A 14,461-nucleotide genomic window follows, 5' to 3' on the forward strand; every position below is an offset into this window, starting at 1 on the left:
CTTGGAGCATCTTCGCCAAGTCTTCGAGATTTTGAGAAATCAAAAGCTTTATGTCAACTTGAAAAAGTGCAGGTTCCTCACTGATAGCCTTGTCTTTTTGGGTTATGTTGTATCGAAAAATGGAATTAAAATGGATCCAAGCAAGGTGGAGGCCATTTTGAGTTGGCCAATTCCTAAGTCGTTACATGACATCCGAAGTTTTCATGGTCTTACTTCCTTTTATCGACGATTTATCAGAGGGTTCAGTACAATTGTTGCTCCAGTAACTGAATGCTTGAAAGGAGAAGGTTTCAAATGGACCAAGGAGGCACAAGAGAGTTTTGACATCATCAAGAGAAAGGTGACTGAAGCGCCTGTTCTTTTCACTTCCAGATTTCAGCAAGGTGTTTGAAGTTGAGTGTGATGCCTCTAATACTGGAATTGGTGCTGTACTCAACCAAGAAAGGAAACCAGTCGCTTTCTTTAGTGAAAAATTGAATGACTCCCGCAGAAAGTACTCAACTTATGACAAAAAATTATATGCTATTTGCCGAGTTTTGAACCATTGGAGTCCATATTTGCTTTCAAGGCCATTTATTCTCTTCTCCGACCATGAAGCACTAAAGTTTATCAATAGTCAGCAGAAGCTTAGTAGAAAACATGTCGGATGGGTGGAATTTCTTCAAGCTTACAATTTTACCATCAAGCATAAATCGGGTGCTCAGAATATTGTGGCTGATGCTTTAAGCCGAAAACATTCATTGCTTTCTTCTATGCAAGTGAAGGTTGTAGGCTTTGAAATTTTAAAAGAGCTATACAAGGATGATTCTTTCTTTGGCAGGATTTAGAGAGAATGTGAGAATGGATCATATGATCAGTACCAATTGCATGATGGCTTTCTTTTCAAAGGGAATCGTTTATGTATTCCTCAGTGTTCTTTGCGGGAATCTATTATCATGGAGGCACATGGCAGTGCTGTTGAAGGTCACTTTGGAAGGGATAAGACGTTAGCCTGCTTGCAAGGTAATTTCTATTGGCCAAAGATGGATAAAGATGTTGTGCATCATGTGCAGAGGTGTAAAATCTATCATATTGCCGAAGCTCATGGTCAAAACACAGGCCTATACAATCCTTTACCAGTCCCTGAAGCTCCTTAGGAAGATGTTAGTCTAGACTTTGTTGTTGGGTTGCCAAGAACTCAAAGAAACAAAGACTCTGTCATGGTAGTGGTTGACCGATTCTCAAAAATGGCTCATTTTATTCCGTGTAACAAGACATTGGATGCCTCTCATGTGGCTGATTTGTACTTCAAGGAGATTGTGAAGCTACATGGAATTTCGAAAACCATTGTCTCTGATCGGGATTCAAAGTTTTTGAGTCACTTTTGGCGTACTCTTTTGAAGAAGTTGGGAACTACTCTTAAATTCAGCTCTTTTCATCATCCTCAAACTGACGGTCAGACTAAAGTGACAATGGGATCTTATTTTGCCTCAGATTGAATTTGCTTACAACCACTCCATACATCAAACTACTGGTTCAAGTCCCTTTGAAGTAGTTTATGGCAAGAATCCAATCAGTCCTTTGGATTTGGCTCCACTTTTGACTGATCATCAATTTAGTGGGGAGGCTGAAGAACGCTCTAAAAGTATCAAGAAGATGCATGAACAAGTTCGAGATAGAATATTGAAGCAAAATGAGAAGTATAAAAAATTTGCAGACAAGCATCGAAAACATGTTAAGTTTCAAGAAGGAGATTTGGTTTGGGTTCATCTTAGAAAAGATCTTTTTCCACCTGGGAAATTTGCTAAGCTTAGACCAAGGGCTAATGGACCATTTAAAGTGTTGCAACACATTGGTGATAATGCTTACAAGATTGAGCTACCAGATGGCTATGGTGTTTCGTCAACGTTCAACATATCAGACTTGTCTCCTTATCATGAAGAAAATGATCAAAACTTGAGGTCGAATTTTTTTCAACTAGGGGAGATTAACACAGGAGTGTTTGAAATATTTGGTAATCAAGTTATACCAAGTGCAGCTCAAGTTCTTACATTAATCAAGTGAGCATAATTTCTGTGCAGAAGGGGCATCTTTTGGAATTAAATTGTACTGCATGAGATCGAATTAATTTTCGAGCCATGCATCATTGGAAAGATATTTCTGTTAGCTTTCCAATGAATTTTACTAATCTAAATTTGGAGTTTTCTATAGTAAGTTATGATCAGTTAAGTGCAGACTGTTCAGTTTTGAGTTAAAGAAGAATATTTCGGGACTTGGATTTTTTTTTAATGTTCTTTGTTGTGTTTTAAGCATACCAATGTTTTATTAATGTCTAGCTTTAATGTTGGTCTTTAAAGTCAAGTTATTTGAAGGGTTTCTTTGTAGTAAATCTATGCTTGGAGGATTGTTCCAAGAAAGTTATTTAAACTTATGTAATTGTAACCAAATGATGGAGATTAATTTTGGAAATTAAATGAACTTTGAGCTATTATCAAACTATGTATCTCTTTGGTGGATTCCATTGAGTGGTGAGTGTTTTAAACTCCGTATCCTTAGCTTAACAACTTTAGATGGTGAATATTTTCTGTATCATTTTGTTGTTTGTTGTGGTGGTGAGCTTGTGATTTCTTGAGTGTGTGACGTTGTGCTTTCTCATCTATTGTGTCCGGTGTCAAATTTGTGAATATTTTCTGTATCCTTTTGTTGTTTGCTGTGGTGGTGAGCTTGTGATTTCTTGAGTGTGTGACGTTGTGCTTTCTCATCTATTGTGTCCGGTGTCAATGTCGGACGAATTTTAAATTTGAAGATTTTGAATTCCTTCGTGTTCGATGTAAAATGATACACTTAATTAACATATTCGATAAGAATTAAATTAAGAGTTTCTAGCAAAGAATGCCAAGATTCAGACTAGGGGTGGGCAAAATCGGGTTCGGGTCGGGTTCGGGTCAACCCGATCGGGTTTTAGGTTGTTCGGGTTAGACAAGGAACAATCCGAACATAACCCGAATTAATGACCCGACCCGAACATAGTTCGGGTCGGTTCGGGTCGGGTCATTAATTCGGGTTATGTTCGGGTTGGATTTAAAATGGGTAGAATTGAGTTCGGGTCAATTTGGGTTAGTTCGGGTCAATTCGGGTCAATTTGGGTCAGTTCGGGTCAATTTGGATCAATTCGGGTCGGTTGAAATAGGGTCAGTTCGGGTCAGTTCGGGTCGGTTGAAATCAGATCAATTCGGGTCAGTACGTTTTTTTTTTTTTTTAAGAACCCGATCGGGTATTCGGATCGGGTCGGGTTTGACCCGAACCGATCACAACCCGATCGGGTTTGTAAATTTCAAACCGATCGGGTTTCGATCCCGACCCGATCCGACCCTAACCCGAAATTTATCGGGTCGGGTAAAATGTCCACCCCAGACCTACCTCTAAATTAATTAAGTTATCGCATAGTTGATTTTTTTTTTTTAAAGAGAATCACTCTTTTTTCTATCACATCGAATCATTACAACTCATTTATTAATGAGGACCTACATGCTTGACTGATAGGGGCTTGCAACCGGCCAGTGAAAATAATCCTTAGTTTTAGTATATGTCTATGATATATCTCAATCATAAAATTTTCAATCATTATAATTATTATTTTGAGGAAAAAAAAAAGTGACCCCAGTAGACGAAGAAATCGTTGAAGTAGTTAAGGGTCTTTATCTAAGAGTAATTCTCATCTCTATTCTGTAGCCACATTTGTTTGAAATCTAAAGCAGATAATAATGTGAAATATTTGATTTAAAAAAAAAATAAAATTGCACAATTACTTCCAAACTTTTGAAGTTAAAAAAGGACCGCCATTGTTTTTTTAAGAATTATACAAATATAACATTTTAGTCTAAGTCAAAGAATAATATCTCTTGTTGGACCAAATTGAATCAAATATGTTTGTACAAGCATTATGTATTAAACTAAATTTTTGTTAAGCACGGAATCAATTGTTATTAGGTAAGAGAAATTAAAAAAAACAAAATTTGAAATAATATTCAATCCTCATCAAAAACTTCAGTTCAGCTCCTAATTCCTATATCCTTGCATTGTATTGATGATATTAGGATGAATAATTGTAATTAAATAGACCTTATTTGATATTAAATACTGTAATTTTTAAACTATAATTGTTGTAAAAAAATATAATGATAAAATATAATTATGTAATAAATATAATTTTTATATAATAATTTTAACAAAAATAATATAAATATTATAAATTTTTTATCATTTAAATATAAAATTAAGTTAACTCAACTTTCATATTATAATAATTAATACTTATCAAATATTATTACAATTTTTTAAATATAATTGTCCAACTATAATATTAAATTGGGCTTATAATCGTTGATGTCAAAGTACGCGATCTTTCAAAAGTTGACGTTTAATGAAATAAAAATTTCTTGACCTTCCATTAAAGTCCTCTTTATTGACTGTGAGTCAATAAAGAAAACTGTACATTACATTAAATGGAAGGGAGCCGCTTCCATGAAATAATCTTTTATATATACAGTGATGATAATGACATCACTGGTTTGAACTTTTACATGTCCTCATTTCCAAATTCAAAAAATAAAAATCTTTGACATCTGAGCACGCGATGCGCGTGCGGCCTAAAATAATCTCATCCCTGGAATTTATGTTCCCACGTCATTGGTTGAGATGATGATAACAATAGTGAGGAAGAAAAATATACTTTCTCACACCTGATAACCGGCAAAGTACGATAATATAATATATTTTAAATTGGACGATTTTTAATATAAAAAAAAGAGCTTTAAAAATGAAAGCATTATGGAGTCTTAGTTAATGAAATTAAGATCAGTTCGATCATCATCATCATCACACAACATGTTGAGATATGTATTTTTATTAAAACAAAAGTTATAGACCTGACATCCCTAACAGTACAGTGATGAATATCTGTCAATTAATGTCTTCTTCCTTAATTAGCATTCACTCTATTTTACTCCACTAAAAGCTTAATTATCATCTACCATGATGATTTTAAATTGAGGTGTTAAAGAAAGAGAAATTAATTGTTAATGTCTTCTGACTTTCTACAGCTCACTCTGAATATATAATTAATTGTTTTCTAAAAGAATCATGCTACTACGCATACACACAATGAATTTATGTCAAAATAAAGAAAGAAAAAGAAAAGAAAACCCCAGGGCGGTGGCTAGCTAGCAAGAGAATTAATTAATGGGAAGAAATTAAATGAATACGTTTACCTTCAGCAGGGTCGGTCGTAGTAGTGGTGTTATTTTGAGCGTCGGATAAACCAATTAGCAGGAAGAGATGAGCAAATAGTGTGCAGGAAGAAAGTAGCAGCTTCACTGATCCCACTCCAAAATTCATCTTCTCTCTCATCACGATTTACAAACCCAGAATAAACAGAATTTAACGCTAATAATTGAATCTATACTCTCATAGTTTTGTTGAAGTTAAAGAATATATAGAAGGAGAAGCTAGCCAGAGTCGGTCAACATTTGTTTTCTTATTTTTTTTCCAATCGTCCATTTTACGAAGTGGTTCAAAAAAAAAAATGCATCTTAAAGCTGTGGCAAGAGGTGTTTTTTAAAAACAAAAAATAGAGAAAGAAAAGGTGAACGGTAGACACAAGAGGTACAATAATTATACGTAACCTATCATATATAAAAGATGAAAGTTGGCAGCTTGACGAATCCTTTCATGTACATATTGGCAATACCCATATATATAAAAGCCAATTGACGGGCTTTTTTTTTTAAATTTTGGTGTTTTGCTATGCGTGTAAAGAAAAAACTTCGAGTGCATCAGAAATTGACCAAATTCAACTCTCGTGTATGTACATTGCGTCCTAATCTTGTTGTTATCAACTGCCCGTTTATTGACGCAAACTCAACATAACACTGTATACGGATGCGATTCGTGGTACATAAAAGTTAGAATACTGCAGAAAAATAATACATGACAACTAATGTACTCTTATTACAAAATTCTTAAAAGTTAAACAAAAATACTTGCAATGAGGCACCACCTCGACTATTACATTAACGGATTGTTGAACTAAACTTATTCCCTTATTATTATTATTATTATTATTATTATTTGTTGAGTAATAAAAAATACTAGGCAGGTATCTCCCCATTCCATACCTAGGGATGAATCTCCCCGACTGAATGATACGAGCAGATTCCTGGTAGTATATTTTTTATGGAGCACATGCCGACTAGAAACGAATACCGACCAGGTACTTGTCACTCAAAGAAAGAGGACATGATCTCACCAACACACGACAGTTTTGTCATGCCCCAACACAAGACCCTACGTTTACCCACGTTCGGTTGTTGAAGACCCATTAAGGCCCTTAATCACCCGAATATGACGGGCATGAAAAATACTCTGAGAAAGTGGGATAACGGCCTATAAAAGGCTGAGAAATCAATGAAAAAAGGGGACACAAAAAAAAAGAAAAAAAGAATGGGAAACTCTGCCAAATTAATATCACGCATTACTACATAAACATCCCGAATACACTTTTTCTAGACACATTACAGTTAACGTGCATAAACAAAAATCATATAGTTTTCATGTAAACCCCGCATACTGACTTAAGCATCGGAGGGTTTGCGCTGGAAAAACCACCGGCACCTCTGATTTGTTTCTGTGCACGCAGGTCTGAAATGAAGAAGACAAGTCATTTGAGTCCAAGGAGCTCGGGTAATTGCAAAAGCTTGTGGAGTGCAACCTTCTTGTCATAATCAATACAACCGTTGGTGATCCAATTTGGTCGGGCAAAGGGCGACCAGATTTCTGCATCAACATTATTATTATTATTATTATTATCTGTTGATTTTTTCAGAATCGACCTCTTTCTTATTGATTATTTATTCCCTTTTCTGAATTCTCTTTTCTTTCACGTGTTCTCACAACTCACATTCCACTTTGCACTTAATTTGCAATAGATATATGAACACATTGAACTTTTTCAAGCTCATGACATTGGCTCATCCTCTGTATATCTCTATGCATGAAATCATAAACCGGTAAAATATTAGTTGGCAAACCCTTAGAATTGTCAATTAGATGATTAATAACACATCAACTACTTCTTTTAAAATGTATATAAGTATACCAACTACTTGGACAAAATGAGAAAGTCTTAGGTTAGAGTACGATTTCATTGTGCCATCATGTAATCATCAAATCACGTAACAAGAAGTGATGTCACAATATCATAATTAATATACTTGTCAGTAATTTCAACGCTGTAACAATTGTATCATGCATAGCCAGGGCAGATCCAGAAAATTAGCTTATAGGGGGCCAACATAATAACAGAATAAAATTTCTTAATGAAAATAGATATTGATTATGTGTTCATTGGGGGCAATATAATTATGTAAGTAACTATGTAATTTCATGAAAATATTAGAAAACATATAGAAAACTAAGGAAAAATAAAAGCTCACCGGGTCAGTTGCCCACTGTACTGTAGGCACAATGTGAATCTGTCCCAGCGTATGGCACTAGGTGATTGGTGGTTCTGGTATTGCGGTCGTATACTGATCAATACAGTCCTCCTAACATAAAACTTTCTTCACTTCTTATATGCCTATTATAATATTTTTTTAAAAAAATTAAAAATTATTTTTATTTGGTTTTTTATTAATAATGTTTTATTATTCATTCCATCAAGTTCGCAAGCGAATTGAAAAGAAGAACTAGTGGTTTTGGCTTCTATGATCACATGCATTGTAATATTGATTTTGATTTTTTATTTATTTACTTACATAAGACCGAAACCGAGAGATTGAAAAAATCAAATTAAGAAATGCATGGGATTTTTATTCGTGATAAAAATTAAGAATGAAATGTTAAATTAGTGTGATATCGTGGTAATTAATTTGACCAACATGCAATCTCATTGATTGGTTTTTCATTGAAGAGCAACATGGAACTTAAGTAGGCAGCATAAGCATATGGTTGTTTTCAACTATTTATAAAGCAACAAACGATACAGAAGAGTTTTAGATTTCTATCTCGGCTTGGAAACTCTTTCATTGAAGACTTTCTACTTAAGACAATCATCTTCTTAGAGGAATGTACATTGTTTCTGCTGCCAATTTTGTGCAACTATGCGAGCGAGGAAACTATCAACCAGCTTTTTGTTAGTTGCCATTTTGCTAAAGAACTTTGGGATTGGCTGTTGTTTAACGATTGCTCCCCACCCCTGGCAATGTTTGCGATCTTCAAGAGTTTATTTTAAGCAAACTATTTCCTTCTCATACATCTCGCATGTGTGGTTGATGATTTCTCTTGTGATTTTGTACCATATTTGGAAGGTTAGGAATAAGCTGAAGTTTGAAAATATTAGACCTTCAATTACTCATATTAAACATCAATATTTTAGGCTATATCTCTCACTTGAGAAAGTTATGCTCAAGCTTTCTAAGCCTTTCTCACTTTTTTCCTATTTATAACATACTTAGTTTGAACAGTTATCTTTTCACTTTTCTAAAGATCTTTACAATTTTATGGCATCGTTCGATTTTTTTAGGGTTAAAGTTAATACTGATAGTCTTGCTACATTAAGGAAATTATGATCCAACTTCTTGTGGGGTTATTTATAGAGATTCTCATGAAATTTTTTTCGGTTGCTTTGCTATATCAATAGGGAATGAAACCTCTTTTTTTTTTTTTGTAGCTTCTGAATATATATAGCACAAGGGTTGTCATTTATTGTGGCTAGAATTTGATTCCATGGCTGTTTATTCTTTCCTAAAAAGCAATATCTTATCTCCTCCTTGATACTCCATAAAGCCAATTTCAATACATACAGAAGCTCCAATCGAGAAACTTTTCCAATAAATGAAGGCAAGGGGCCAGTGAAGAAATTTTGATCAATTTTCCTACAAAATTCAAAGAGAAATTGTTAATCATGATGATCACGTAAATTTGATTTATACATCCAAACTGAATGATCGAAAAATATCTGAGTGAAAAATTCATACAGAAATGTCAGATATTGCAAAGTTACTAGTTCTTCAGGAATCACCCCTTTTTTGTTTAGTGCATATACTCTCCTGCAACAAAAAAAATCAAACAAACCAAACCATGAGATTGCAACTGCATCAGCCATTTTAGGAATTAATATTAATTAACAAGTGTAGAGATAAATTAAGAGAGCATTGCAGTTTAGAAATGTGGCAAGTAGCACCATTGTCAAAGGTACAGTCACATACAATAGCAGGATTGTTATTTCGGCTCTCAAATTCAGAATCAGTTGCATTGAGTGCAGATCCACTGCATGGGTTTCCACTTATGTTCCATAATCGCACCGCCAGTGGTTCCCATTGTTGCAGTATTGAGTTCAATGCCCTCACTGCTCATCAAACACATGCATGCATGCTAGTTTTGTTACCAAATGATATCATTTAATTCCATAAATTCATTAATATATTGTGATGCACCTGCATGCTTGTAAGCCAAACGCGGCTGATTTTCAAAAGCAACAGCAAGCTGTTTGCTTTAATTAGAGCACACGCATGCTTCACCTGCGTGCTTGTCATGCATGCTTATAGACGGTGTGGACATATAAAGTGAAGAATTGAAGCAGCTCTCACCATTTTCATAAATCGAACAGAAAAAAACAATTGGAAGATAGAAGAAATTGAAAGAAAACGAGAGAAAGAAAGAAAAGAAAAGAAAAGAATAGATAAAATAGAAAGGAGAAAATAAAAGCAAAAGGGAAAGAAAATCAAGTAATAATGGAAGCTATTAAGGGAATGTTACGGGGACATGGAATTCAACACTTAGATTTATATTTCGAGAATTAGTGGGTAATGGATTTAGAAAGTATGAACAGTTATATTATCATTTTTAGCATACGTGTGAGTTTTTATATCATTTCTAACAGTTAATTTTTTATAATAGTTTTTTAGTCAAGAATTTTAAAATGTGGAAAAAGTTCGGGAAATCTTCAAAAACGCATGGTTTTAAAGTATTATGAAATTAACACTTTAAAACCGCAGAGTTTTAAAGCTTTCCCGAATTTTCTTGCACTTTAAAATTCTAGATTAGAAAATTTCTATAATTTTTGAATCTTGTGTTCAAAAGAAATTCAAGTTCCTATGAATTAACAGAAGCCCCACAAAACAAAACAATAATTGAGTCAGGATTTGTGAGCATATTCTTATTATTACTATTTTGTATTATGTGAACTATTTATGATTTAGGAGCAAAAGCTCGTTTAGTCCCTATATTTTTAAAAATACCTCAAAACATCCCTCTCGTTAAACTATTGACACCCTTGCGGTTATTTTTTTTTTCCTTTTCACTTGCTTTTATAATATTACTCTCTTACAATAATGTTTCTTTTTTTGGACATTAATAAAAAAAATTAACTTAACAATTTAACCCAAAAAGTGAAATAAACACAAAAAGAATATCTATTAATTTTTGTGGAAGCTCATGTATGTCCAAAAAAAATTAATATTATGTAAAAAATATTAAATTACCAATTCTTGGACATTAATAAAAAAATTAATATATTAACTCCTCAACGGAGTATTTCACAAAAACTAATATTAATTCTTTTTGTTTTCATTTTATTTGTTTGGGTAAAATTGGTAATTTAATTTTTTTTATTAATGTCTAAAAAATTATTATAAGAGGGTAATATTATAAAAGCAAACTAAAAAAAAAATAACGACAAGGGTGTCAATAGTTTAACAACATGGATCTTTTGAGGTATTTTTAAAAATATAGAAACTAAACAGGCACTAACCTCATAATGTAGGGACTAAACGAGCTTTTATCCTATGATTTAATATCATGTCATGATTATATGTATGCTCATTATATGATTGACTGAGTCACTAGACGTGATTGCCAAGCACCATATGCGTACTCTTCTCGTTAAGTGCTTTGCGTATGTATATTGAGAGTTAGAGTACTTTGCCTATGTGATTTAGTTAAATTCCACTGGATATTGAGAGGTTCTTCCCCGCTCTACTCACGCGATGATAATCCTAATGAGTATGACAATTATTTTCCCTGAGTATTATTTAGTGTAGTTTTCTCATGTATGATTTCATGTTTGCTTATGTATTATGTTCAGTTCACTATTTTCTTATTTATCCAATTTCTTCTAGGTTTCTGTAGGATTTCATATAATTTATTTTCCAATTAGTTGAGGTTGGGCCACGACGTGCAGTGCTACATGACTCGCATTTTAAGCATGTTTATGCTCATATGTATATATTTAAGATATATGCATATATAGTGAGATGTGAAGTGTGCAAGTTTCGAATATGTTTTCAGATAAAGCATAGATGTTATTATATATTTTCACGTGATTTGGATTAGACCGACAGATGGGTCCAGTGGGGTCGTGTCACACACACACACACACACACTCATGTAGTCGACCTCTAGTGTGGGTGTCATCATTTTTTTCATGCGGACATACTTTTAAACCATATTGTTTAAGAGAGTTAGGATTTTTCACTCTCTTAAGTCGTATAGTTTAAAAATGTGTCTGCATTAAAAAAAAAATATGAGGGCGCCTACACTTGAGAATTATTAGGTATATATATGTAATCATTCTCAGGTTTGGGTGCTTTTTTTTTTTAATATGGACACGTTGTTAAACCGTGCGATTTAATAGCGTGTTTAAGGTTGGCAAAAACACGGGCCTGAAGCTCGGTCGACATGAGTTGAGCCTGAGTATGGGCTTAAAAATACAAAGCCGACACATAATGGACGTAGATAAGGGCCTAGCTTTTTAATTTATAAAAAAATTAAATTTAAATAAAAACTCAAAATATTAAATTAATATTTTTTTCATATTAGTATTTGTGATTTATTATATTGTGTTAATAATATTTTGTGTATTACACTATTATTCTATTATATACTGGATAATTATTTTTAATTTAAATATTTTTTACTTTATTAAAAATTTATTTTATATTTAATGGAACAAGCCCAAGCTTGGCTTAGGGCTTGCCTGTCCAAACTTGGACAGATTTTTGAAGTATCTAGGCTTGTTATCTATAATATGGGCTTGACCCTAGATTTGGAAAAGTCTAACACAAGCCCATATTTTGCCAACCTAAGCATGTCATCATTGACTCTATTAAATCCCACGGTTTAACAATGTATTGGCATGAAAAAATGAGGGCCCTCACATTAGAGAAAGATTATATATGTACACTTATTAGAGTTAATGCACTTTAGATATGATTATATATAAAATCAATGTCTTTTTTTAATTATTAATTAAATAGTGAATATGTAGAACGAATTTTAAATTCGAAGATTTTGAATTCCCTCGTCTACGATGTTAAATTATACACACAATTAACAATTTTGATAAAAAGTGATCCCATTAGGTGAAGAAATCATTAAAGTTAAATAGTTAAAGGCCTTTATATATGTAACCTCGTTTGTTTGAAGTCTAAAGAGATAATAATGTGAAATATATGATTTAGGAAAAAAAATTGAAATTGCACAACTACTTTCACTTTTTGGAAACAGAAAAAGTCCACGATTTTTTTTAAGGAATTTTAGGACTCAGACTTATATAAATATAAAATTTTAGTCGAAGTTAAAAGAATAACATCTCTAATTGGGCAAAATGAAACACATATATTTATATCCTGGTTAAGAATTCAGTTTTAATTTATGTTTTTTGCTAAACAATGAACCAATAGTTATTGTGCAAATATATATATATTTGGCTAGATCACGTATTAACCAATAGTTACGTGATCTGGCTAGCAAGAGAATTAATTAACGAGGAGAAATTAAATGAGTTAAAGAAAATGGATATATATACCTTCAGCAGGGTCGGTCGTAGCAGTGGTGTTATTTTGAGCGTTGGATAAACAAATTAGCAGGAAGAGATGAGCGAATAGTAGTGAGGAAGAAAGCAGCAGCTTCAACGATCCCACTCCAAAATTCATCTTCATTTCTCGTTACAATTTACAAACCCAGAATAAGGAGAATTTAATGCTAATTTTTGAATCTATAGTTTTGTTAAAGTTAAAGCATATGTAGAAGAAGAAGAAGCTGGCCAGAGTCGGTCAATATTTGTCTTTTTCTCCAGTCGTGCAAGCATTTTAAGTCGTTCCATCTATCAAAGAAAAGTCGTTCAAAAACAAAATAAAAAATAAAATAAAATAAAAATGTATCAGAATTGACCAAATTCAACTCTCATATGTGCATAATAAAAAAATATAATACATTGCATCCTCACCAATATGATGAAATCTTAGTGTCTCTTTCCCCACCCTCACCTGATTATTATTATCCACTGCACTTTTGCTGACGCAAACTCAACATAAAATTGTACCAACTTATTCAGGCAATCCCTATCTTACATGCATGTAAGATACATCTCCCTCACATGAACAGTACATGTGTGAGACTCATGCATTGTTCATGAGAATGTATCTTATATGCAGATAAGATAGGAGAATCACCTATTCAATTTAGTTTTCGTTTTAAAAAGTATACGGATGGGATTCGTGGCAGATAAAAGTTAAAATAATGAGTCCATATATTGTATGCACACACACACACAAATGAATGATAATGTGCGCGTATTATAAAATTCTTAAAAGCTAAACAAAAATACTTACAATGAGGCACCACCTCGCCTTTTATAATAGCGGGTTGTAAAACTGAAGCTATTCCCTTATTAATTATTATTATTTATTTATCTGTGACCTCTTTCTCATTGATTCCGCTTTCCGAATTTTCCTTGCTTTCACGTGTTCTTACAAATTACATGCCACTTTGCAACTTGAAAGAAATGAAGAAAGTTTGTTTGGCTTGAGAGAAAATCTCAGAGAAAATGTTTCCAATGAATTCCAAAACTTTCATTGACTAATCAATCATTACAGTGATGCATTTATACATGCTTAACAACAACTGAGCTAATCACAATTCGTTACATAAACATTGTATGTTAACAACAATCCAACAAACTAGTGCTGAGCTGAAAGCTGAGTTGGCATTCTTCTTAACAACTTGTGCTGACCTGGCAGTATTGCTCTGTGTAAGCATGAGCTTGTTTTTCTTCTTATCTGAAAGTTCTGAGTAATGAGCTACTCAAACACAACTTGCACTACATTTTATAAACACGTTGAACTTTATCAAGCTCATGATACTGCCTCATCCTCTGTAAATCTCTATGCATGAAATCATAATCGGCAAAATATTCGTTGGTAAACCCTTCAAATTGTCAATTACATGATAATAACATGTCAACTACTTTTGAATAATAATAATAATAATAATATTATTATTATTATTATTATTAACAAATTACGAGAGTAAGAATAATAAGAATATAATAATATTTTAATCGAGGACAAAAATAAAATTATAAAATTTTAAATTTAAATGGGTAATATATTTCATTCTAGTTTTTACTTTTATTTATTAAATA

The 14,461-nt window shown here is 32.9% G+C and overlaps 1 protein-coding gene and 1 long non-coding RNA gene across 4 annotated transcripts in view; both read right to left on the reverse strand.

The window, feature by feature from the left end:
* Positions 1 to 5,651, reverse strand: part of LOC18051905 (probable LRR receptor-like serine/threonine-protein kinase At1g56140) — a 51,478-nt gene extending 45,827 nt beyond the window's left edge. The window contains exon 1 of one of the 3 annotated variants that reach the window (XM_024190449.1): positions 5,250 to 5,647. In XM_024190449.1, coding sequence (XP_024046217.1) covers positions 5,250 to 5,388 — 139 coding nt within the window. In that variant the 5' untranslated portion in view covers positions 5,389 to 5,647. Of the gene's footprint in view, positions 1 to 5,249 lie in introns of all 3 variants that reach the window. The other 2 variants (XM_006448716.2, XM_024190450.1) reach the window with 2 other exon arrangements.
* Positions 5,652 to 8,701: 3,050 nt separating this feature from the next.
* LOC18051268 lies at positions 8,702 to 13,072 on the reverse strand. Its single transcript, XR_002907085.1, has 4 exons — positions 12,845 to 13,072; positions 9,246 to 9,385; positions 9,015 to 9,086; positions 8,702 to 8,912 (listed from the first exon to the last, which is right to left on the reverse strand). It is a non-coding gene; the product is annotated as an uncharacterized LOC18051268 (long non-coding RNA).
* Between the last annotated feature and the right edge of the window lie 1,389 nt (positions 13,073 to 14,461).

Source organism: Citrus clementina, unplaced genomic scaffold (assembly GCF_000493195.1).
Source record: "Citrus clementina cultivar Clemenules unplaced genomic scaffold, Citrus_clementina_v1.0 scaffold_2, whole genome shotgun sequence".
In the NCBI taxonomy this organism is placed as follows: Eukaryota; Viridiplantae; Streptophyta; class Magnoliopsida; order Sapindales; family Rutaceae; genus Citrus; species Citrus x clementina.